This window comes from Erpetoichthys calabaricus, chromosome 4 (genome assembly GCF_900747795.2).
Source record: "Erpetoichthys calabaricus chromosome 4, fErpCal1.3, whole genome shotgun sequence".
Lineage (NCBI taxonomy): Eukaryota > Metazoa > Chordata > Cladistia > Polypteriformes > Polypteridae > Erpetoichthys > Erpetoichthys calabaricus.
The window spans coordinates 122,472,794-122,499,819 of NC_041397.2; the positions used below are offsets into that span (position 1 = coordinate 122,472,794).

At 36.8% G+C, this 27,026-nt stretch overlaps 1 protein-coding gene across 1 annotated transcript in view; it reads right to left on the reverse strand.

Moving 5' to 3' along the window:
• Positions 1-27,026, reverse strand: part of ccdc80 (coiled-coil domain containing 80) — a 63,018-nt gene that overhangs the window by 25,398 nt on the left and 10,594 nt on the right. Inside the window, exons 2-3 of the mRNA XM_028799748.2 lie at positions 13,865-14,021; positions 749-885 (exon numbers count right to left, since the gene is read on the reverse strand). Of these exons, the coding sequence (XP_028655581.1) occupies positions 749-885; positions 13,865-14,021 (294 nt within the window). The remainder of the gene's footprint in view (positions 1-748; positions 886-13,864; positions 14,022-27,026) is intronic.

Here is a 27,026-nt window from a genome sequence, read left to right on the forward strand (position 1 = left end):
ACAGAGAAACAGGTTCACATAGGTTGTAATGGTGGTGCAATGGTTAGCACACTCACATTTCAAGCAGGGATTTAGGATTCGATTTGCGTACTTTACATTAAGTTTTTTCTTTAATAAAACATAATCTCTCAATAGTATACAACAATTTCAACCTGCATGGGCAGTGTTTCTACTCTACTCTGCTCTAAAGTTCTTACTAATAGTCAGGATGTGGAAGTTTGGGAATAGAACAAGTGGCCAAAATCTTAACAGGATATGATAATGGAGAATCTGTATTCATAGTGTCCTATCAAGTTAAACATTCCATTCCATATAGCAGCGGTTCCCTCTCAAATAGCTTCTCATGGGTAATTGTATGTTGCTTGCTCAAAAAAGTGTAATAATACTCAGGCAATTGTGGAAAACTCAGCGAGCAATAAAAAAATCATAGCTTTCTCTTCTGCCTGAAGATATCCCAAATTCCAATAATACACTAGAGTAATCAATAAGCTGCCAAACAGACATATATCTGAACAGAAAATATTTTTATTAACTTTTAACTGCCCAGAATATATTAGGAAGAAAACCACAATGTCAAAATTCTCTATGGTAGTCTGGTACCCAGGTCTATTAAGCTTAAGTTTATTAATTTTGTTATACTTACTACAGCTTAAGTTCATTTTAAAGGAAGATAAAAAAAGAAGAACCTGTCAGCTTTACTGTCTTATTCATTTGAAATGCAGTGCTCCTCTGTGAGTGAAAGGCTCACCTTGACCTTCATGTCAAAATCAGTTGTCACCATAAAGAAGTCATTATACGTCATGCCATACTCCTTCCTCAGTTCAGTGATGAGATCTTGATCCAAGAGGTCTTCTTCTTTTAAGCCTTTCATAGCCTTCTCATTTTCTACAGCAAATGAGAAGCAGACCATTTAGTGAAAAGTTAATAAGGGAAATTTGACTCAAACCAGTTGTTAATAAAAATAAGTCTATTGCAAAGTCAAACTTTACATCATATGTTTTTATTTGTAAAGTTATAGTCTTATCAGAATTACAGTATGTACAGTGCATCCGGAAAGTATTCACAGCGCATCACTTTTTCCACATTTTCTTATGTTACAGCCTTATTCCAAAATGGATTAAATTCATTTTTTTCCTCAGAATTCTACACACAACACCCCATAATGACAATGTGAAAAACGTTTACTTGAGATTTTTGCAAATTTATTAAAAATAAAAAAATTGAGAAAGCACATGTACATAAGTATTCACAGCCTTTGCCATGAAGCTCAAAATTGAGCTCAGGTGCATCCTGTTTCCCCTGATCATCCTTGAGATGTTTCTGCAGCTTAATTGGAGTCCACCTGTGGTAAATTCAGTTGATTGGACATGATTTGGAAAGGCACACACCTGTCTATATAAGGTCCCACAGTTGACAGTTCATGTCAGAGCACAAACCAAGCATGAAGTCAAAGGAATTGTCTGCAGACCTCCGAGACAGGATTTCTCGAGGCACAAATCTGGGGAAGGTTACAGAAAAATTTCTGCTGCTTTGAAGGTCCCAATGAGCACAGTGGCCTCCATCATCTGTAAGTGGAAGAAGTTCGAAACCACTAGGACTCTTCCTAGAGCTGGCCGGACATCTAAACTGAGCGATCAGGGGAGAAGGGCCTTAGTCAGGGAGGTGACCAAGAACCCGATGGTCTCTCTGTCAGAGCTCCAGAGGTCCTCTGTGGATAGAGGAGAACCTTCCAGAAGGACAACCATCTCTGCAGCAATCCACCAATCAGGCCTGTATGGTAGAGTGGCCAGACGGAAGCCACTCCTTAGTAAAAGGCACATGGCAGCCCGCCTGGAGTTTGCCAAAAGACACCTGAAGGACTCTCAGACCATGAGAAAGAAAATTCTCTGGTCTGATGAGACAAAGATTGAACTCTTTGGTGTGAATGCCAGGCTTGACGTTTGGAGGAAACCAGGCACCGCTCATCACCAGGCCAATACCATCCCTACAGTGAAGCATGGTGGTGGCAGTATCATGCTGTGGGGATGTTTTTCAGCGGCAGGAACTGGGAGACTAGTCAGGATAAAGGGAAAGATGACTGCAACAATGTATAGAGACATCCTGGATGAAAACCTGCTCCAGAGCGCTCTTGACCTCAGACTGGGGCGACGGTTCATGTTTCAGCAGGACAACGACCCTAAGCACACAGCCAAGATATCAAAGGAGTGGCTTCAGGACAACTCTGTGAATGTCCTTGAGTGGCCCAACCAGAGCCCAGACTTGAATCCGATTGAACATCTCTGGAGAGATCTTAAAATGGCTGTGCACCAACGCTTCCCATCCAACCTGATGGAGCTTGAGAGGTGCTGCAAAGAGGAATGGGCGAAACTGGCCAAGGATAGGTGTGCCAAGCTTGTGGCATCATATTCAAAAAGACTTGAGGCTGTAATTGCTGCCAAAGGTGCATCAACAAAGTATTGAGCAAAGGCTGTGAATACTTACATACATGTGATTTCTCAGTTTTTTTATTTTTAATAAATTTGCAAAAACCTCAAGAAAACTTTTTTCACGTTGTCATTATGGGGTGTCATGTGTAGAATTTTGTGGAAAAAAATGAATTTAATCCATTTTGGAATAAGGCTGTAGCATAACAAAATGTGGAAAAAGTGATGCGCTGTGAATACTTTCCGGATGCACAGTATATGCTGATTTTCAAGGACAATATAATATATCCAAACTACATTAAAAAAATACATCAACCCCAGAAGACTCCTCATACAACCAACAGCGGAAAAATATGGCAACAAGACGACTCACTTTAAATACAGAGCTTGGGTGACATGTCAAATACTCAGAGTTGTTTATGTGTTATGTGTTGTTATATGTCAGACCATCACTGGACATGAATACCTCCTCCTGTCTATGTCACTTTAAAGACGGCAGGACATTTTAGACATGGTAAGGTAAAGAGTTACACAGAATGATCTGATTTCTACTAGGCCAAGGCAAAAACAACAGATGAAATTAAATTCCATATAGTAGAGATGCATCGCCTTGCTGTCATATCATGAAACCAAGACTGCATACCACTTGTGAGTTTTTGTGGTGCTTATCTAAGTGACTGGTCCAAACTATTGACACATACATTATTAAGTGGGACTGGGCTAATATTGTTAAAGTTTTTCTCATGACTGATTGAAGATTTGGGGAGATCTTCAGGAAAAATACGGCATGTACTGCATGTACTGTGTGTTACAGCAGCAGTGCCTTTGCTGTTCACAACATACAGCAAAGGGGGATTATGCAGTGTTTCAGCACGTGAGGTCACATGCATAGAACTCATAACTTCTACGGTATTACAATATCATACATTGATAGCTTGCCATTTGCATCTGCACCTCAACTGGTATTAGACTGCCAGGTCAGCCTCGGCAAAGAATCGCAGTTTCCACTTGTATGTCCACACAGGCAAATATTGTGGTATTAGCCTCAATGTACAGTCTGAACAACATTCTCAACTGGAATGCACAACAGAAGCTGTTATGGTGTGTATGGTGCTGTCATTTACAATAGACAGTTGGCTTTTAAGAAGCAATTTGACCACATCTCAATATGTTAAGGAAATTCTGTTAAGGCCATGTCACATTACACAACTTTTCCAGTGAATTTCAGTTGCAGACTTTATTTGCATAAATGTAGTGTGTCATGTAGTGTGACAAACCCAGCAACTTAGTCCAATTACTCTGTAACTTATTCCAAACAGTTTGATTATGCTTTGCATCATATGGGTGAGAACTGTGTGCATCAGAGCTGATAATGAATGATTTTATCCTTGAGTGCTTAAGAGGGTTAGCTAGTGCATATAAAGCCTTGACACATATTTTTCGAAAGTCACTGGACATTGGGGAAATTACTGAGGATGACAAAATAACAAATATTATCCTGCTATATAAAAAGGGTCCTCAGGCAGATCCAAGTATTTTTAATGTGCATTACAAGTAAATTAATGGAAGGAATTATTAAGGAGATTAAGCAGTACATAGCAAGAACAGGAGAACTTAGGGAACAGTAAGCAATGCAATATGAAAGTCATGTTTTACTGATACTCTGTTATTCTATGAGGAAGTATTAAAAAGGATATGATTAGAGTGGTACATATTATATTATTTATCCTGATTTTCAGACAGCATTTGATAAGGTCCTACATTTGAGGTTTGGTTTCAAATTAAATGAATTAGGAGTTCAAGATATTCTGTGTATAGGTGCAGAATTTTGCTCAGACACAGGAAGCAGAAGGTTGTGGTGCGAGGGACCTTATCAGAATTGAGTGATGTCAGTTGTGTTGTTCCTCAAGGGTCAGTGCTAGGCAAGCTGCTCTTTTCAATATATATAAATGCTTTGGATAGGAATGTAAATAACAAGCTGGTTAAGTCTGCAGATGATCTAGACTCTGTTGAATCATTACAGAGGGACTTGAACAACATACAGGCTTGAGCTGATTTCTGGCAGATGAAAATTAATATAAGTAAATGTAAAATTGTACACATAAGAAGTAAAAATGTTAAGACTGTAAACACAATGGTAGGTCTGAAACTTGAAAGTACCACTTATGAGAAGAACTTCAGTGTCATAGTGGATTTATCACCATAAACTTCCAGACAAGTATTCAGAAGCCATTAAGAGAGCTAAAAGAATGTTAGGTTATACAGCATAATATGTAAAGTACAAGTCCAAAGAGGTTATGCTCAAGCTCTACAGTGTGCTAGTGAGCTCTCATCTACAGTATTGTGTGCAGGTTTGGTCTCTAGGCTACAAAAAAGACATAACAGTACTAAAAAAAGTCCAGATAAGAGCAACTAAACTGAACTGAGTATAAGTGCTGGGTTATGGGTATGAATTATGGAAAAAAGATTAATGGACATTTAAGAAAACAGATTAAGAGGTAACATGGTTGAAGTGTTTAAACTCATGATTTTAATTAGTACAGTGGAACTGGTCTGTTACTTTAAAATTAGTTCAACAAGAATACTGGGACACAGCTGGAAATTTGTTAAGGATACATTTTTCACAAACATTAGGATGTTTTTCTTCACACAGAGAACCATAGACACAAGGACTAAGTTACCAAGTAGTGTGGCGGTCAATAGAACTTTAGGCACATTTAAAACTCAGCTTGATTATATTCTGGAGTAATTACAGTAGGTGGAGAGGACTGGCAAGTTTTGTTGGGCTGAATGGCCTGTTCTCATCAAACATTTTCCAATATTCTAATGTTCACACTGCTGTCTATATCACCTGATAGTAAGGGCCACAATAAACCCTGTGCTAGCACAATAAACAATTCTTTTACTCTTGTTCTGGGACCTGATATTTTAATCATGTGTCATCTATTCTGCTCATGCTAACTGGACCACAGTCTCTGGGTGCATATATACCTGGTAAATAATGAGAAAGACATGCATCTATTGCTTTTCTCCTCATAAGGTAACTATAGTTCAAAAATGTAAAAATAAAATGGATCCAAGTACAATAAATAAGCATAATCTAGGCATTTCATAGGTCTATGTTTTAGATGGTGACTGAAAGTGTTTCTAAATTTATTGTCTCTGCACAACATCTGCTTATTAATTGAAGAGCAAGCAATTCCAGCCAACATGACAGATGTGCAAAAGACAGGACAGGCTCTAGAGGTAAGGTTATAAATTAGTACAGCAAATCTATGAAGTGCCAACAATTATTATTCTAATGGAGTCACCATCTGTTTTACAACAGCAGGTTGGCCATGTGTGCTGTTCATTCAGATGGCTTTGTTAGAAGTAGGAGCCGAAATATCTCATTTGGGTTTCCTGTTTTGGGAACAGCTTTAAATTAGCATTAATACAGCCTCTTAGGTCCTGAGAAAGGACTGCTGCTTGCACTGAGTGATTCCTATTCTAATAATGTTTCTCTGAGCAACACTGTAAGCATAACATCAGCAGATGAATGTCGCTAGGAAATATCTGCTGCTGATAACATCTTTCCAGATAAATAAGATTCCTTCCCTCTCCATATTTTGTGATTGAAACAATGGCAACATTTTCTGTCACAGCAATAAAAAGACATTATACTCTCAAAGATTTAGTCTACACAAAACATCCAATGTGCTACAACTATACTTAGAGGGGACATCAAACAATAAATTAGAATTGAGATACTTGTTTAGTCTGGTGGACTGATTAGCAGCTACTCTTCTGTCTCCTAGTGGTTCCTTTGAGGAAATCAAAAAAGAGAATAACTGGCACAGTTTTCTAAAAATAATTCAAACATAACATAAGATGTCTTTATTGAAAGACTTTACAAATTTTAAAACTGATGTCAACCAACTTGGCCTCTAACTGCAATGTAATCTTGGGTTTCTGAATGATTAAATAACAACATTCCTATTACAACCTTTTAACTGGTGCATTAACATGTTAAAAACAAAAGGGATGTTTTACAAACAAGCCTTGGTAAATATATTAAAATATACAGTAATCCCTCCTCCATCGCGGGGGTTGCGTTCCAGAGCCACCCGCGAAATAAGAAAATCCGCAAAGTAGAAACCATATGTTTATATGGTTATTTTTATATTGTCATGCTTGGGTCACAGATTTGTGCAGAAACACAGGAGGTTGTAGAGAGACAGGAACGTTATTCAAACACTGCAAACAAACATTTGTCTCTTTTTCAAAAGTTTAAACTGTGCTCCATGACAAGACAGAGATGACAGTTCTGTCTCACAATTAAAAGAATGCAAACATATCTTCCTCTTCAAAGGAGTGCGTGTCAGGAGCACAGAATGTCACATAGATAGAGAAAACAATCTCTAGCAAACAAATCAATAGGGCTGTTTGGCTTTTAAGTATGCGAAGCACCGCGGCACAAAGCTGTTGAAGGCGGCAGCTCACACCCCCTCCGTCAGGAGCAGGGAGAGGGAGAGAGAGAGATAGAGAGAGACAGAGTTTGTTTTTCAGTCAAAAATCAATACGTGCCCTTCGAGCTTTTAAGTATGTGAAGCACCGTGCAGCATGTCGTTTCAGGAAGCAGCTGCACAAAAGATAGCAACGTGAAGATAATCTTTCAGCATTTTTAGACGAGCGTCCGTATTGTCTAGGTGTGCGAACAGCCCCCCTGCTCAATCCCCATACGTCAGGATCAGAGAAAGTCAGCGCAAGAGAGAGAGAAGAGTAAGCAATCTAGCTTCTCACCCATCTGCCAATAGCGTCCCTTGTATGAAATCAACTGGGCAAACCAACTGAGGAAGCATGTACCAGAAATTAAAAGACCCATTGTCCGCAGAAATCCGCGAACCAGCAAAAAATCTGCGATATATATTTAAATATGCTTACATATAAAATCCGCGATGGAGTGAAGCCGCGAAAGGCGAAGCGCGATATAGCGAGGGATCACTGTAGTACAACCTGTATCATTCAGCCACTCTTCAGTAAGTGTACTTTAAAACAGTAATCATAGCAAAACACAGTGGGTATGGCAGTAGAACTTGCCAATTGAAATGGACAGCATGGGAGATAGTAACTTCTAAAACACATTTGAGGTTGATATGTATGGCTGACTGTCTCTTGGCAATGTGTCTTAAGAGCACAAGCAAGACAGAAGAGAATAATGTCATTATTTCACTTCTTGAAGCTTCTGCAAAGAAAGGGCGAATAAGAAACACTAATAACTAAAATCTGTCTCAAGCTAGTCACCATCATTTGGCAGGCTGTATGATACAAGAACAATAATATGCAACCATCACCGAGTGGCACAGGAAATGAATAAAAAGAATACGTATATAGTAAAACGCCATTTACGCATTTTCAGGATCGAGACTTAACTAATGTCTTTAATGGTGAATATGGTTGGGGTTATGTCTGTAGACAAAGAACCAACCTGCCATTCTTCTTCTTCATTAGATAGATAGATAGATAGATAGATAGATAGATAGATAGATAGATAGATAGATAGATAGATAGATAGATAGATAGATAGATAGATAGATAGATAGATAGATAGATAGATAGATAGATAGATAGATAGATAGATAGATAGATAGATAGATAGATAGATAGATAGATAGATAGATAGATAGATAGATAGATAGATAGATAGATAGATACTTTATTAATCCCAAGGGGAAATTCACATACACCAGGAGCAGCATACTGATACAAAAAACAATATTAAATTAAAGAGTAATAAAAATGCAGGTAAAAAAACAGACAATAACTTTGAATAATGTTAACGTTTACCCCAAAACCCCTAACCCCGGGTGGAACTGAAGCGTCGCATAGTTTGGGGGAGGAACAATCTCCTCAGTCTGTCAGTGGAGCAGGACAGTGACAGCAGTCTGTCGCTGAAGCTGCTCCTCTGTCTGGAGATGATACTGTTTAGTGGATGCAGTGGATTCTCCATGATTGACAGGAGCCTCCTCAGTTCCCATCGCTCTGCCACGGATGTTATACTGTCCAGCTCCATGCCTACAATAGAGCCTGCTTTCCTCACCAGTTTGTCCAGGCATGAGGCGTCCCTCTTCTTTATGCTGCCTCCCCAGCATACCACTGCGTAGAAGAGGGTGCTCACCACAAAAGTCTGATAGAACATCTGCAGCATCTTATTGTCTCATTATACACAATCTTGACCCAAAAACACAAACAGTAATTTGTGAATTGAATGTCACGACTGGTGAATCTTCAAAAAGTTCCAAAATCCCAAAGATGGACGCTTTACAATGCTTTACAAAACAGTATACATTGGTGACTACTCTTACACCAACCTAAGACCTACTGATTTCCACCAAACTTACAACTCTCTTCACTAAATGGGAATTTCTTGGATGGGGCACCGGCTTTTCTGTTGTTATAATATAAAAATATATATTTGGACTGACCCAAAAATTCATATATGAAAGCTTTAATATACAAGTACAACTTCTTTTAACAAAATACCTAAAAATATATAAATATAAGCTAACAAACAAGACCATTCAGTCCATCAAAATAGTTTGGTGAGCAAATATGAAATTTGTCAGAATATCTCATTTTTAAAAAATAGTTATGGTTTCCGCTTCAACGATATGACTTGCCAGTTTGTTTCAGATTCCCACGGTCCTTTGTGTGAAGAAGTGCTTTTTGGCATCCATATTGAATGCCCTTCCCCCTTAATGTCCACCAATGTCCTCAACTATGTGATTCACTGCTTAACTGAAAGAATGTTGCTGGCTTAACTTTTTCAATGACTAAGAACAGTGAAGACCGGCACAATGATATCATTGATTTCTGGGCAGAAATTACTTTCCAGCACTTATTTTTTAAAACCAATATCAATTTTTGGTTCCTTTCTGAATATAAATATTTTAGGATCACATTCAGTGACTAAGAACAGTTGGGTACGTGAAATTGTATGTGTACTACCTAAAGTCCTCAACTATCATGTAAGAGTGAGAATTTAAAATACTAAGTAAGATAAGAATGAAAAACCAAGGTCTGGGCTCATTGCACTAGGTTTAATTTCTTTTGCTGGCTCAAAGATTCATTTCTCAGCATTCACCACACATTTCCATTAATTGGAAATCAAGGAGTCAGAAATATGTGGGAGGCAGTTGCTATCTAGCAGCAGGGCATGTTTGACAGGCAATATGTAACAACTTTAAAGAAAAGCTCTGCATTTGAGCTTCAAAGTGGGTGGTAAATTTATTCAATACTTCTGTAAAAGTTTCAATGTTACTAAACTACAGAAACCCTTCACTAAAGTTAAGTGTGAATGCAAGGAGTCAGTTTTGACTATTTAACTGAGTGAATGGGAATTTAGAAATATGAATATGTGCAATAAAGACTGACATAACCTTAGTGTTTAGAAGTGGGTCTTCTTGCTATGTGGTCTCTCAGAACTAATTAATTATTTTTTTCTTATGACGCACCATTTGAATGTTTCTTTTGACTGGAGGTTAGTTGCTACAACTCAAAACTTGTAGTCTGCATGAACTGTAAGGACATTTACCCAAAATAAAAAAAAATCATACCCTGCATGAAAGGCATATTCTCTTTCAGCCCCCACATATGTTTTACATTACATTACTGCAACTAATTTTAAAGAAAGTACAATTTTATTTTACTTAAGTTACTGTTTGCTGCTTTTGTCTGTATTTATATTTATTTGTCTGAGATGTTCCACTTGCACTTTAAAAAGATTTTACAGTTATCCTCCCAAGCAAGAAAAGTGATCCATCTAAGGCGGTACTTTTTTAGCTCCATGCCACAAATCCTAGGACAAACCCTGGGTGGCATCATCATCCTGGTGCTATACCCACTAAACTGACTTCTGTTGTGGAACCCTTAGGGACAATTAACTTAAGAAGACTGGCATGTAAATTAATTCTAGTAAATAAAATGATTGGTGCACTTTTTAACATTTGGGACGGCAACAAAGGATTCAGAATAGCTGAATGGCTGGATAGTAACAGCACCTCCCAAATGGGAAGTAACTGAAGCAAAGGTCTAAGAGACTGCATTAAAGATTTTACAAAGTGTGACATCTACTGCAAGTGATTTTATCATATGTTTTGAATTAGGTCAGTGTATGTCTGATGTGAAAGTAGAAATGACAGTGCCAGTGCCTTTTGTATCACAAGCCAGATGATAAGTATATATTGAAAACTAAACACTAGACATGTAAAAGCACTATCATTTTAATTAAGGCACCCTGAAATAATAAATATCTTGTTATTCCATCAGCTCATCCATTTTCTGAACCTACTTATTCCACTGCCAGGTCATGGTCAGCTTTGGGCTTAATGCAGAAATCAAGCTGGTTCACAATGGCACACTCACACATAACCATGCTCACTCTTACCACATCAGATACATTTTCCTAATTAATTTAACGTGCATGTCCTCAGGGTATGGGTGGAAAACCAGTGTTCTCTGGCATTGATTATTACATTAGGAATAATCTATATTTTTTAAGATTTATTTCTATCACTTTTTAAATCTGTCCTCATATATGCTAGATTCAAATAGTATTTCAAATATTTCTCTATTATATAAAAAAATCCTTTGACGCAACAAGACTTTTTGAAGACGACTTTTTGGAAGAGATATTTTTTCAAGTCCCACAAGATGAGACTTTTGCCTTGACATTTTTTCAAGTCACGCTGTCCTCTCAAACATTTTCAAGCAAGACCTCAACTCTCATTCGTGTGAATGTTTTTGTCAGACACACTTCCTACACTCTCAGCTCTTATACATTTTAATGTTTTCCTCACTTTAAGTTGCCAACTAAAGAAGACATATTATGTCCAAATCTTATTGAAGAATTTCATCACGAAGGGATATCAACATAAAAAATGAGTACACACACAATCCTAGCACTGAGAAATGAGGAAGTCAAACGAATTAATGCCAAAAATGTCGAACGGTTACACGGCAAATTGGTGAATGCGTATCAATAGCCTATGCTGAAACAGTTGGTGGTGATCGTGCGGAAGATGAAAACAACAACTTACAATATCCCAAAGAATATCTACAACCGTTAACAACGTCCAGTCTAACAATGCATGAATTACTGTAGAAAGAAGGATGTAACAAATCTCAGAGCCAAACATTCAAAAAATTAAATTTATTTAATAGAGACAAAGAAACAAAATTCAATCACAAGCCGTTATAAGTTGTGTTGATGCATATGTAACAATTATCATGAAAATAAAAATCTGTTTAAATTGTACATCCGCATCCCCACACACGAGTGGCAGAACCACAAAGAGGCTAGCGTGTAGCGCAGGCCAAGGAGTTGGCAAGCGAAGACCTAAAAGATGAAAATCATTTAGTTTGGCTTTTTCAACTATGTATCTGAGTGCAAAAAGTTGCTACCAGGTGACAAGGGGGTGGGAGGTTTGGGGGGGACACCTTTCAATAAATGTAATATAAGGGCAATTAATGACTGGACTAAGAATTGTAAATTAATTTTTGACTACACTAATTTTCAAGTACATGGCATACAATATTTTAATTTCTCATCTCAGTGTATTTCTTTTTGTTTTATATGCCTATGGTAAGGTGAACAGCAGGATAGTTGATGTAAAGTGCAAAAAAGTCCTAGTTAATCTTCTCTTAAGGCAAGTAGATGTTAGCTTGAATTGTAATACTTCAGACAGCTATTCCAAATTACAGTTGTTGGCTATTTCTTCCTAAATGTTACTAAAATTTTTCAAAAACAATTAAACCAGAAGAAAAACACCCAAAACTGCAAACTTTACACATAATTTAAATCTGGAAATTGAGTTATATGAGGTAACAAGGCTACCTGCAAAGCCCCTATGCTGCAAAAAATAATATGATACTGATGATCTAAAAGGCTTAAAGACTAACTAGTTGTGTTACCCATCTAAGAAGAGTTGAAATCTGAGTAATCAATGTAGACCTTGTGTTCTTTATTTGATATATGGGTTGGTATAATAATGAGTACTTAATCCCTTTCCTTCATGATAGCCTTTTCCTCTTTGGACAGAACCACCCATTTTTGCTGCTTCTACTCGCTGTGTATAGTCGTAGTGTTTTGCTGGGAAAATGTGGTGGTGGTTGCTCCTGCACTAGCCTGGTATTACGACTGTGGCCTAGTCATGTTAGAGCTTTGGTTTCCCAACATGACGGGTTGAGTCATTGTTATTTTCACTCTTCCATTTCCCAGCGTGTGAAGTTATCAGTTATTAGCAACTCTTTCAGCCTTAAACCTCATTCATGTGGCTTGAGCAGGTGCAAGAAAGTCACTACTATGCTGCTGCTGGACAGCAGAATAAGCTGTTAAGACTAATTTTCTTATTTTTAGACCCTTATTTGGTATTGTATTATCTTATTGATTTTTTGCCCTTCTTTTACATGTTTTGCCTATTTTTACATTTTTCTTTCTAAACCCGGCAACCAAACGAACACACAGATACACAGACACACAGACATTTGTCATTTTGCTAAGGTGGATAAAATTACCCAAACTTGCACCGTAGGTCCTGATAAACTATAAAATGTGAGGATTAAACAATAAAGTAAGGGTTTCAAAAAGCAGCTTAGTGCAACCTTTGATCATTAGCTCAGAAATGTAATTCATGTGTAAGTGACCTTAATAATGGCAGATAAAGAATTTGTGGGATTCGACTGAGTGTGGTTAGTTTGAAACAATTAGGCATCATGCTGAAAATGTCACCATGTTATTATTAAAAGTAATAGATACAAAGCAAATTTAAGGTTAAGTGAAACAAATTTTCTTTATTACTCAGCAGAGATAAAAAATCTTTTCAGCAGTTACTGATTTATTTCCTTTTTATTAGTCCAGTTATTTCATATTGTTGTAATTCTTGTTTTCCAAACTCTTGATTTCAGGGTGCTCTACCTCTTGGATATAGCTTTCACCTTGGCTTAAAAGCTTATCCAATCCTTCTGCACTATGTCTCCTAACTGGACCTGATGGCGCTGCCATTGACATGTTACAAAAGATAATTCTTCTGCATCCAGCCTTGTTGTGAGCCCTGCTGCCAGCACACACCATCCTGGTAGGGCTAGTCTCATCTCCAAGTAGCCTTGTCAGTTCCCCTGTCATGCATTTATTGACCCACCTGGCTCAAAGAATTAGTTACCACCTCCTCGGGGTGGGTTGCTTCACTGGACAGGGCACCTTATGACTAGATGAAAATGGAACAGGAGTGAACAGGCTGACACATAACACCCCCTTGGGGTTCCCAACATAAAAATGATAATATTATAATTTCACACTACAGCTAAAGTAGCAAAGTCCTTTGAGCCATGTAAGCCAGCAATATAAAAATCAACTGTTGTAAAATGTTGTTCTTGCCCTTCCCATCCCCCACATCACAACTCACCAAGCTGGTAGTGGTCAATCTTCATGGTGCTATTGGTTAGTGTGCCAAACATGGTTATTATTGAAATTTTTCGAATGGCCATTTCACACACGTGCTCCAGGTATTCATCTCGCTGCTGTATGTACATACTGTTCTCTTCATGGGGAGCTGTGATCAGCTGGTAAAGGAAACAGTCAACATGTAAGTATAAGTATCTAACTAAATATCAAATATTCAACTAGACAGAGAAAAGATTTGTTATTGAATATAAATACAAATTTTAGAAAGAATGCATTTTCAACAACACAAGGAAAGTGTTATGCTTAAGCTCCCTGGCAGCCCACAGCACATCCTCAAAACTCACAAATAAAATGTAATTATAAGGATCTGTGACCATAAGTTGGACAGGGCGCAATTCATAGCTGCCTAAGTGTTACTTTACACTCTTTATTCTCTGGTACTTTCTTATTTTTATATCAATCATGTCTTCCTTGGTGTAATGTATTAGTGTAGACCATAATATGATAAACTAGGTACTTCTTAGAAGAAAAACATTCATTTGCCATCACACAGTTAAAAGCAATCAGCCAGACAATCTTTACTTTAAACAGGTTTCTAGGGACAGTGTTTACAATAGAATAAATAAAACGCCCAAAAAAGTACATGCATTCATTTATCTTCAAAGTTGTTTTATTTAATTTGGAGTTATGAGGGTAGGGAGGAAGTGGGTTGCAGCAAAAAGCTTCAAAAGTGAAGTAGGAGGCCTTGTTAAGGTACGTGCAGGAAAATAAATATTTGGCATTTCTTGACACCACAGCTAATAACTGAATTTGATGAAGTGCAGTGAACAGATTGCACATTTTGAATATCTTGAATAAACAAAACATGGAGAGAAATTTAGATGATTTAACAAATGAATATAATGTTTCTCTGAAAGATACTTCGTGTACAGCTGTATTCTCAAAGCAGAAGCGCTGTGAGCATAAAGAAACTCACCTTGTTTTAATGACAGCACACAACATCTAAAATTAGAATGCTGAAAGCAAGTACGTAGTCTAAGAGCAATAAAATTACAGGTCTTCCAAACTATGTTAACTGACTGTTTTAAAAGGTCTTTTTCTCACCCTCATTAAACACAATACCATAATAAATAAAAATGGAAACTACCCTTATTTACTATTTAGCTAGCTGGCTCATTTAACAAAAATGTTGTGTAAAAATTCCTGCGAACATTAGCAGGAAATAATTCATGAACTTCAATGATACTTACTTAATGATAAAAATAACATCAAATTCCACAACTTAAATCTCTGAAGCTTAATACTGTATTTTCTTTTCCTATCCTACTTTATGCACCCAGCTTTAGCAATTTTATCCTAATAAAGGGCCAAGGAATTCTGACTTTAACTCTTAATATTAAACCTACTACCTTTTACTTAGACTCAGTCTCTACTAAGTTAGTTAAGTGCACAGTCACTATGCTTGTGGCACCAGTTTTTGACATTATTGGTAGATTTCTACTGATCCTTATCACCTATACATGTGTTTTGTCTTATGGACAAAAAACAGTCAGATTCAAATATAAAAAACACCTGTTTTCTTTTTTTAGCAGAAATAATAGTATATGTAATATTATCATATGTACAGAGTACAGTGAAATTCGTACTTGCATGTCCAACCAGTATGCAACACATTGATACTCTCCATTGCCACAATAAACAAGAATGTACTAAAATAAAGGACTATATTTTTTTAATGTAAAATACAAATCATCCTACAGCATCTACTCCTTAACTCTGTTTCCCTACAACAAGTTCCACATAAAGTACTACAGTAGCCTCACAGCTTAAGTTTCATGTTCTTTACTACAACTCCCTTCAATAATTTCGGTATGTTTTTTGTGCCAGTACAGAGGCAGATTTAAAAATGTTAGATGTTTTCAATGGCATCAAAGACTCCTCTAATGGAGGACACTGTATAATTATTAGATTTAAACACAGTTTTTGACACATTATTGTGTTTCACAGATGTGAAAAGTCTGTTAGGCATTATTCTTGCATGGTTCAGTTCATATTTTACCAAATTCATTTCAGTATGTACAGATATGTGATGACAGGATTGTGTCGTAAAATTCTAAAAGTGAGTTGTGGTATCCAAAGCTGAGAAGTCAGCATTGGAAGCAATTATTGGTTACTGGAGTCAGAGTTGGTAAAAATGTACCAACTACTACTTATTATAAATTCTTTAATTGGTTACAGTGCTATAAAGTAGCCTGAAGAGTCATGCTGGCAGTGGTGAAATGTAATTTGTACTCTGAGTGCTTTCATTCAACATAGTAAATACATTATTCTGATTATACATAGAGAAGTCGGAGTCAGAATTAGCAGTACCAGAAATTAAGGAGTCAGAGTTGGAATTGGTGGTACCATAAATTGAGGAGTTAGAGTCAGAGATGGAGTGGAAGGTTTTGTGTACCAACTCCACAGCCCTGGTGGTGTCCCTCAGGACTCAGTACTGGGACCAAGTGATTTCTCACTTTACATGTTACTGCTGGGAGAGACAGGAAAACACAATATTCAGTTTCGCTCACCTGCAGATGATACTCAGCTATACTTTTGCTTCATACCAAATGGCATTTTTTTTGGTATGTATTTAGAATAATTAAGTGTGCAAACAAATTTAAAGAACGCCTGGGTTATGCCAGTCAAAAAAGATTGTCTGGCCCACATCATAGACAAAATCTACCTGCTGTTTTAATTCTAGTTGATCTTTTCTGGCAAAGGGAATGTAACCAACTGCAAGAATAGTGTTAACCAAACCAGAAGATGTATGTGAGTTAGAGGTACAGTGATGAGAGTCAATGTCTTACAATCATAGAAGCTATATCAAAAACCAAACAGCTTGACCATAAGTGAAACTGAAAAATGAGGTATTCCCAGAATCATTAACTAGAAGACATTTTGTAACCAAGATTGAGATGTTAGAAGTAGGGCTGGGGATCAATTAAAAAATGTATCAATTTATTGTATGTAACTAATTGTGATTAATCACATCTAACATTAAAACATGTAATCTTAAAATAAGTACTTAAATCATGAAGTAAATACACACTGAATCACAAAAATAATGTTGAATCAACACAAAGGAATTTTAAAACAATTAATGGCATAGCTTAAACAATGACCTTAAACCTGAACGTTTAACAAAATACTGCTTGAGTAAGTACAACCTGAAATTGAATGCCTTGCTAAATAGTAAGTTGAAAAGAAGGCAATAAGAAAATGAGGCCAATGTATTATAAGCAACAATTACAACAACAAAAAATCTTGTGTTAATTCTCAAATTGGCATAGTATATAAAACAAAGATGCGTCAAAGTTGAACTAAAGGATCGAAATGACTGTAGAATGCACTGCTAAAGAGTGAGTTAACTGAAAGTACGAGCATATGTATAAGCATCTCCTAAACGGGTGTACATTAAAATTATGTTAAAATTGCACAAATACCATCCTCAGTTGTTCATCATCAATGACTTGATAATTATACTCTACACAAGTGTTTTTCAACTGGTGCACTGTTGAAGTAACCGTGTAGTGCCCCTGGACCCTGACCTGAGAGAAACACACTCTTCAGGTGGTTGAGACCTGTCTGAGAAGGACAGGACTTCCTGGAGAAGCCAACATGAAAGCAGCTTCACGATCGCCGTTTTATAGACACAGCAATAAGAGTGCACTGTAGCAGCCAGGAGATGTGTCGGGGGTCCAGCTGCCAGGGAATGTGCTTGCCAGTGACTCTCGCAGAGTCAAGGGGCAGTGGGTATACAAGTGCTCACTAAGTGCTGTGTCTGCGAGTGCTAATCTCTAAACTGATTTTTTTTACAGTATCTCCGGTAGTCAAGCCCCTTCGGACAGTTTAGCAAGTCCATAGATTTAATGCTTTTGTGGTTGGTAGAATTGTGGTGTGCCTTTGGATTTTTTGGGTTACAGAAAGTGTGGCACCACAGAAAAATGGTTGGAAAATATTGCTGTACACCTTTGCTTCTGGCATGTAAAAAGTTCTCTGTAGCAGTTCTCTCGCCTAAAACCTGACACCCTGTGAATTACATGGTGGTGGTTATGTTGCATTCTTTGCATAAAATAGCAATGGAATAATGGGTAGAGATAATCTTAATACTTCATAGAATTTTTTCATTGTATTAGGGCAGTCAGCACTGCAAGCTATCCAACAGACTGGCAAGTTAAATACAGAGATACCAGGGTCTTATTCTCATTTTAGTGCCACTCAAAGATGTTATTTTGCACTTAGGTAGTATGAAATTTATTCGATCTTCTTACAGAAACATGGAATTGTCACGATTTTTCTCTAGTATTGCACAAGGACTGCCATAAACCCTGCAACCTTCCTTTCCTCTCACTCCCCTTCATCTATGTTGGTATGTATAAATCAAGAAAATGAACACCAGTATGAAGGTGATCACCTCGATGCCTGCCCTGAATGCAACAATATTTTTTAACACCTTAATCTGTGAGTCATTAACCACAATACATAAAATACCAAGAGCATTAGTTTGAAGTTGCTCACAGGAAGAATCCGTAATCTCAGATGCTGTGCCTAGTATTTGTGGCATGGCGCATTGTACCTTCTGGACAGCAGCCCCTAGCAATAGTACAGAACATTTTAGTAACACAGTAGCAAAATACAGAGATTACAAAATGTCAGTGCAACACACTAAAAAAGACACAATATTAAAATTATATTAACTTGTATTTAAAAGTTTATCTTTTATCACACATTACATACCTTCCTAAATGTACTTTTTATTTTTAAAAAACACTAGAAAAATAACATTTTCTAATGGAAAATTTAATACATGTATTTTATTCTAGTTGAATTTACTATTATAAAACATTACTTACTGACTGCTTTGATCTTTCTATTTATAGCTTACAGTTAAAATAAAATATTGCTTCAAGGATAACTTTCAGAACTAGCAAGTATGATAATATTGCTCCTGGAATAAGTTTTGACACTGATGTATAGCTGGTTTTAAAATTCTCCATCTAACATAAAAGGCTTTAAATGACTCAAGCCCTAATTACTTATCAGACCTTTTCATAGTATACATACTCTGTTCAATATGATTTTCAATTTTTTTTCTAACAGTGAGGTGTGGGATATGGACGACCGTTCATCCCGGCCAATACCCCCAGGCCGCCAGATGGAGCCCTCCCTGCAACATGGAGGTGCCCTGAATTCCAGCAGGGCTTCATGGACATTGGAGTTTTAATGCACAGCCCAGCTGGATACCATGGGGGCTGCTAAGAGTCGCTGCAGGGAGGCACAGGGATTTATATTTTCCGTATAGCCCAGAAGTATTTCCAAATCACGGGAACGGAAGAAATGATATACTTCCGGGATGAAGAAAAAAGAAGTTTTTACCTGACCCAGAAGTGTTGGATAATCACATGGACTGAGGGCGCAGAAGCACTTCCGGGTTGAGGACTATAAAGGACTGTGGGAAATCCCAGACAGACGAGCTGAGTTGGGAGGCAGGGTGGCTAAGCGTCTGGGAGTGGAAGATTATTGATTGTGTATTGTTTATTGGAGATGTGTGGAGTGGTGGTGCTTTGTGCACATTTATTATTATAATAAATTACATTTTGGACTTTTATCTGGTGTCTGACGTATTGTCTGAGGGTTCAAGGGAGCAACAGCGCCCTTATCTGTCACAGTGGATATTTGAGACTTCAGCTACAGGGTTTAAAAGATGTAGAATGATCTGTTTGCTTGTGCAAGTGGTGTTTTACTAATCTCAGCAGTTAAATCCAGTCTGATAGCTCACTACTCAAGTCTAGCATACCCTGATGAGAGCTGCTAATTAGCTGTTCATATTGCAACTTTGTTTATTTTTTTTCTTTCTCAAAAATAAAAGTGTGGCCATCACTAAGAGCTATTACTGGCCTTCTTCTGTTTTGTTTCTCCACTGTGTGTTCTTCAGTGTCACTTAATGCCAGGTGCCACTGCTACATTGTCAAGCTGCTACTAATGGACATGGAATATGACATCTTTGATACTGAGAGCATCTCAATAGAAAAGAATAACCTCTGCTTATCATTATATTTCATTTTAGACTATCGTGAATTTCAGCATATGCTCGTGATACTGCAGAATGCCAAGGAGAGAAAGCTTGCCAGTTGACCTGGGACATCATAATTTTAACCTTACCTACTTTGCTAACTAAATGTGGACCCCCTGTGGTTTATTTTCCCAGTTTTTATTCTCTTCTCCTTTACTGACAAACTAGTCATATCCGAATTATGATGTCAACAAGAATTTATATTGATATGATTTGTTTATGAAAATCATGGAAATTAGTTTCAGTTTTACTGTTTGAAACGTTTGTAATCTCTTGGAATTATATGGATTTCTACATGAATTAATCCTAAAAATGTGGTCTGATCTTTAAGTCACAATAATTGGCAAACACAATCTATATAAACTAATAGCACAGAAACAAATGACATATCATATTTACAGTCCTGGCTGAGAAAAGTATCAGATGTGAACCCCTGTATTTAGTAACTCGAAAAAACTGCTCTATCAACAAGTCAGGTTTTCACCAAAGGTTTTCTGTAGCTGCTGGTCAGACTGGCACAAAAGGTAAGAGGAATTTTAGACCATTTACACTACTTCAGCATATTGATAATTCTGAGATCCTTTGTGTGAAAATCTCTCTTTATGTCATGCCACAGCATCTCAATTGGGTTGAGGTCTGGAGTGTGACTTGGTCATTTTAGAACAATATTTTTTATGCTATTCTGTTGTTGTTTTTTGTCCTTGTGTGTTTCAGGTCATTGTTTTGTTGCATCACCCAACTTCTATTAAGCTTCAGGGACAGAGTGCTGATAAAAAAATTCTTTATACAATTTAGAATTTATTGTTTCTATTATATTAGCAAGCTTTTCAGGCCTTTAGACAGCAAAGACGCCCCACACCATGACATTCCCTCCACTGTATTTCACATTTAAGAGGAGATTTTGTGTTGTTTCCCTTTCAATCATAGGACTATATGTTTCTGCCAAATAATTGCAGTTGCGTTTTATCCATCCACAGAACACTGTCCCAGAGGTTTTAAAGAATATCCAGGACATTCTTCTGAAAACCTGAAATGTGCACCAGTGTTAATTTAACAGAGCAGTGGTTCCCTCAGTAGTGTTTTTTCCTATTGTGATAACATGAACATAGACTTTACAAAGATTTCTGCAGGTTCTATTCTTTTACCCTAAGGTTCTTTTTCTCCTCTTTCAGTATTGCATACTCTACTTTTACCATGATTTTTGCAGGATGTTAACTCCTTGAGAAAACTGCAGCAGTAGAGAATGTCCTCCGTTTATAGATAATTTATTATGCTGTGTTTTGATGTACACCCAGTCCTTTTGAAATACTTCTGTAGCCTTTTCCAGCTTTATGCAATTGTATAATTCTGGTTCTCTGGTATTTATTTGATCAAGATAGTGTTCACTTGAACATATTTAAAAGAGCAGACTCTGTCAGAAACCAAACTATGGATGCCCTTTTTATAGGATAAGGCACCTTCAGCCTCATCTAACTGAGTTGAGAGGTTCACATACTGTTACTTTATCCATCCTGCACTGTGAATGTTTACAGTTTACTAAGTACAAGATAGATAGATAGATAGATAGATAGATAGATAGATAGATAGATAGATAGATAGATAGATAGATAGATAGATAGATAGATAGATAGATAGATAGATAGATAGATAGATAGATAGATAGATAGATAGATAGATAGATAGATAGATAGATAGATAGATAGATAGATAGATAGATAGATAGATAGATAGATAGATAGATAGATAGATAGATACTTTATTAATCCCAAGGGGAAATTCACATTAATTAATTATTACTGACAAGAAGAAGTAGAAGTTTGCCTCAAATGCAATTCTCCACTCAAAAATAATATTTGTAACTGTTACTCACCCTACATTGATATTAGTAATAACCGAGAAAAATGTTTGTCTCATGTATTCTACTGAGAACAGGGATAACACAATTCCTGACATAATGGGCTTCAATGAGGACCCAACTTGTTTAACAGCAAACAATATCAAAACATCCACAGAAAAATCTCAAATTCCTCGTGTGGCAAAATCCAAATATATGGTATCCAGTCATATGCTCACAAAATCCCAAACATATTTTTTTTCGAAATACTTAACTAACACTAACACAAGCACCAAACCCTCCCTTCTCGCCCTATTCATTCCACAGTATAAATATCCATCTTTGCCTTAAAAATTCTATTTTGAAGCTGCCATGGATCCATGACAATTTTAGTATGGTATGTGTTTTACTAAATAATGATGTTATTCAGTATAGGGTTGTTAAATTCCAATTGCAATTCAAACATCCAAAGATTATCTGTGCAGCACTGTGCCCCTAAATTAAAGTACAATAATTAAAATGTACTATTACTGCATTTAATCAGATGTGTGGCTCTGGGTTTCTTCTGCAAAGCGAATCTTGAACTCAATTGTTCAGCTAATGCCCTCTGTGTTCAAACTTCATGCCCTTATATGCAGCTTCTGTCATCATCATGTGATGTCATAAGACTTTGTTAATAATATTAACACTATCACTATGGACATTGAAGAACAAATTGTGATGACTGAAAAAAAACAAAGATTTGTATTAGAATTTTTACCTAAACATTGGCTGTTTCTGATTTTTATCAGATTTCCCTAATCCAAGGCACATTCAATTTATAAACAGAACTGCTAAATCCTGCTTGAAATGTTGGCAAAAATTCACAAGCAATTATTTCTTCTTTAAAAATAAGACACCTATTATTGATATTTATTAACTTTTATTGTCTACCTGAGAACCATCTATTTACTTGTTTCCTTGCTTTTTTACCGAAAAATTTTGCCAGAACATCACAATACCTTTAATAGTGGGGCAGAATCAAGTAGGTATTTTAAATAATAACATTTTAACCATATTAGTACTTGATACTGAAAAAAGTGTACCAGTGTTCTCCCTACTGGCTGTAAAGGTTTGTACTCTACTATACATCAGTAAACACTGCATGGGCATACCATTTCATCACGTAAATTCTAAAAGGTTACATGGTACTGTTAATGATCTAGCTTTTGGAATGTAACATTAAAATGTGTCTTGTAAAGAAATGTTACAACCACAAGCAATGGTGCAATCTGCATAAAAAATAGCATGGGATATCTGAACACCCAGATATTCAAATTACTGTTTGCCACTAAAGTGCAGAAGAATCGGTTCAGCTCAATGTTCCCTTACTGCTGCTACAGCACACCTATAATAGCTGTTTGTTATTTGCACAAATATTTCATCGAGTCTGATATATTTTTGAGTCTACACAAGATATTGCAGGACATAGCAGAATGGCAATGCTGATTACAAGAAGGTTCTGACAAACAGTGACAATGATTTGGGGGGTTCAAATGAGCAACACCATGGTAGTAGCAGAACACATTGTGACAAGCCATCATAGAATACCTATCTGATGTGGTGCTCTTCATGGTCACTTAACATTTTGTGTTACAGTAATGCTGAACTTGAAATGTGAGGTTGTTTTGTACTGAAAACCATGATCAAATCGATTGTTTCTTATTTCAGGCAGCACAGCGTAGTCCTTAGTGAACTTATAAATCTTACAAAAAAATGAATAATCTAGGCAAATAAATTTGTTAGTTATTGTTCACTTTGATGCCAGCCCTAAACTGGCCAAGTACGAGTAAATCTATGAGTGTGAGTGTGTCCATTAGAGTATTCTGTGATGAACTGGAGCCCCATTCAGGATTTATTCCTGCTTGTTGTGCAGTGTTGCCAAGTAAGTTACCCCAAAACCCAGAACTGAAATGAATGAGTGGATGGATGGATGGAAGGTAATTTGTTCTTCATTTTCCTGAATGATCTGCATCTATATATGCAATTTGTAGTTAACGGTGTGTCATTCCTAAGATCCCAGGTCTAGATAATTTACTTGGTTATATGATAATATATAAACTCCAATTAAAACCACCACTTTTTCTGAAGTTACTGTCCATCAGATTCTTACTTACTTTAAACATTGTTAGTCAACAAGGGCACACAGCAATATTAAAATCTATGTGACACTCATGAAAAAGCATTCAAATGAATGAAAAAAATTGTGTATTGAAACACCTCACATCTCTTGCACAACTCACAATTTGTAAAGGCAACTGAGTTTATTCATCTCACATTCCTGTGTAACCACCATGTGCTTAATAGGTTATTTCCTTGTCATGCAGAGCTTTATTTTTGCTCACAAAAATGCTTTTTTTATGACGCGGTGGTGCAATATTTAGCATTTGCATTGACCCACAGTCTGGTTTTACATTTGGTTGCTGCCTGCACGGATTTTGCATGTGTTCCGAGTGTACAGAGCTCCTGTATCCCAAAGATACCACCCTTAGGTTGGTGGTGTGTCTAAATTGTCCTGCAGTGAACATAAGTGCTTGCATGACTGTGTTGGTGTACTGTCCAGACTGGGCTCCTGAGATGTACTTTGTGTTCACAAATTCTAAGGAGTTATCAAAACAAAATCTTAAAGAAGTAAACAATTTTCAAAACTGGCATAAACACTTCAAAAACAACCCTATATAACTATAAACTGTGCAGGAATGTTCAATGAAGTTCATCCTTGGACTAATGTTCTTTTGGCATAAATCTTCCATCTGAACACTGAACATATCAAGACCCTGACTGCTTTGACTACCTAAAAAGCTTGTTTTTTAAGTGCTTAAATATGAATTAGGGTGGCACAGTTTCCCAAGTTTGAATCCTGTATCTCTCCAATGGGTATGTGGAGTCTGCATGTTCCTGCAGTTAATCCAGCTTTCCACCCACATTCTCAAAGACATACATGGTAGCTTAACTGCAAATTCTAAATTGGGTCTGTGTAAATGTGTCAGTGAGCCGTGTAATGGACTGCTACCCTGAAAAGGGTTGGTCCGTGCTTTGTACCCAATGCTGTCAACATATGCTTTAAAAAATGTAATCATAATTAGAATAATAAACTTTGTAAAGGATAAATCCAATTTACCAAATACATTAATCAAAGACATGTTAAGTATACAAGTACCTGTGCCTGTCGCAGTGATATGGCATTAACATCCTGCAATTAAAGCAGCTCACGTGTCTACCTTTCCATTCTAGACTCAGACATCATCCCAAAAATATGCTAAGCCTACTAATCACTCTAAATTCCATCCCAGTCAACCTTTAATTGATCTTAAATTCTGAAAATAGTTTTCAAATTTACTCTAATAGTTAATCACGACATTATACTCAGTCAATGAGAGACTGACACAGAATATCTGATTGTAAATTTGTAAACCCTGCTTTAGTGTCTTTGTAAATAAAGGGAATCTATGGGTGTTGCTCATCTACAACTGGCACGCACACCAGGAGAAGAGTCTGAAAATGTCCACAAATAAATTAAATGAGGCAAATAAACTGCTGAGCTGAGCTTTGCATTCCAAGGGTTGATTGCTTGGCAACATGCTTCATTCATTCATGTTTGCCTCGTGTAATAAATTTAGCCAGCAGTCAGGACTATCTGAGGTCAGCCCCTTCAGTGCTAGGACAGAGCTAAAAACTACTGGAAAAGCGACAAAAGACACATAAAGTGATATCTTAAGGACAATGACAATGAAGTAAAGCTTTTATATTATAAAAGAAAAGAACCTAGTGTCTTGAAAAAATGGTTAAATCATCTCCATACTAAACTAACCAAAGATGTCATAAAAGATACATTAAGAAATATAAAACTCTTCATATTAACTTTTTCCAACATAAACTGTGAATTCTTAGGAATTTGTTTCTTATTCAAAGTCCACAAATGTCAGACTTCTCTTTGAGGTGCCAAAGTGTAAAAAGTAGAGAATTCTCAGAGCTCAAGTGTACATTTCTAAGAAGACAGTTTCTGTACAAAGAACCAGATTTGTCAAAATAAGGGGGCACTATCTCTATCTGTTAGAAACAAATTTCTAAATTTCTGTGAAATTATCTGCTTTAATTAAATTCTAATGCAATGACAAATCACTACTAATTTTCAGAGTGCCAGTAACAAAAATGTTCAACATTAGCTTTTAGAGTTAGCAGTATCCTGATCTGAGAAAGAATTAAAAGGAAAAATTCAAATGTTATAAAAGTTATGTGGTAGTGTTCTGTTTCGGATCTTTATGCCAGCACAGTAACGCTGTTGTCACACTGTATGTAAATCTGTACCACTCATTCATGTATCGTTTCATTACATGGTCACAGGGTGGTTGTCTATCCCAGCAGCAAACCCAGATGGCACTTTGGTTCATTTGTGGGGGGATACTCTCACCCGGTCACTCCAAACTACTAGATAACCTAATCTGGATGTGGGAGGAAACTGGAGTGTCTCTGGGAAACCCAGATAGACATGGGAATATCATGCAATCAGACAGTGGTCAGTCCAGACAATGAACCCCAAATCCTCTAGTTCTGAAGCAGCAGTATACCATCAAGTCTACCCAGTCGCATTTAAATCACTCCTCCATTTACTGTCTATTATTGTTACATTCTAAAATATAACTGAAACTCAGATGGCTTTACAGTATTGTGACAGGAACTGTGGGGGGAGACCTGGTCATAACTAATTAACTAATGTGTGCAGGTAACTGTAATGGTGTGTAAAATACAACAGAGAAGGCCTGACCTGAACTTATTATGGAGAAACTGATGCTGATTAACTGTTATGAGTATGGTATCTGCAATAGATGACCAAAACTGGCTTATGATTGTGTACACAGAGATATAGGAGTGATAATTGTGACATTTTTATTATGGGTGAATAAATATGGGTGAGAGAATATACCATGTACCTGACTGGAATGGTTCCCATTTTGTGCTGATCCTGAAGGCAAGGACTCAGATCCCCATGTCTGATATCGGAAGAAAGGTGATCTGAAAATTGATGGATTTTGTATGTATTGACATAACAATAATTTAACATGCTAAAATCATCTTTCAATTACAATGGTAAAATCAGAAGTGCAGCTTAAACCCACTGAGCCTATTTCAGTAAACAGGATCAAGCTTAGCTACTGGATTTGAAAGGCGTATCAT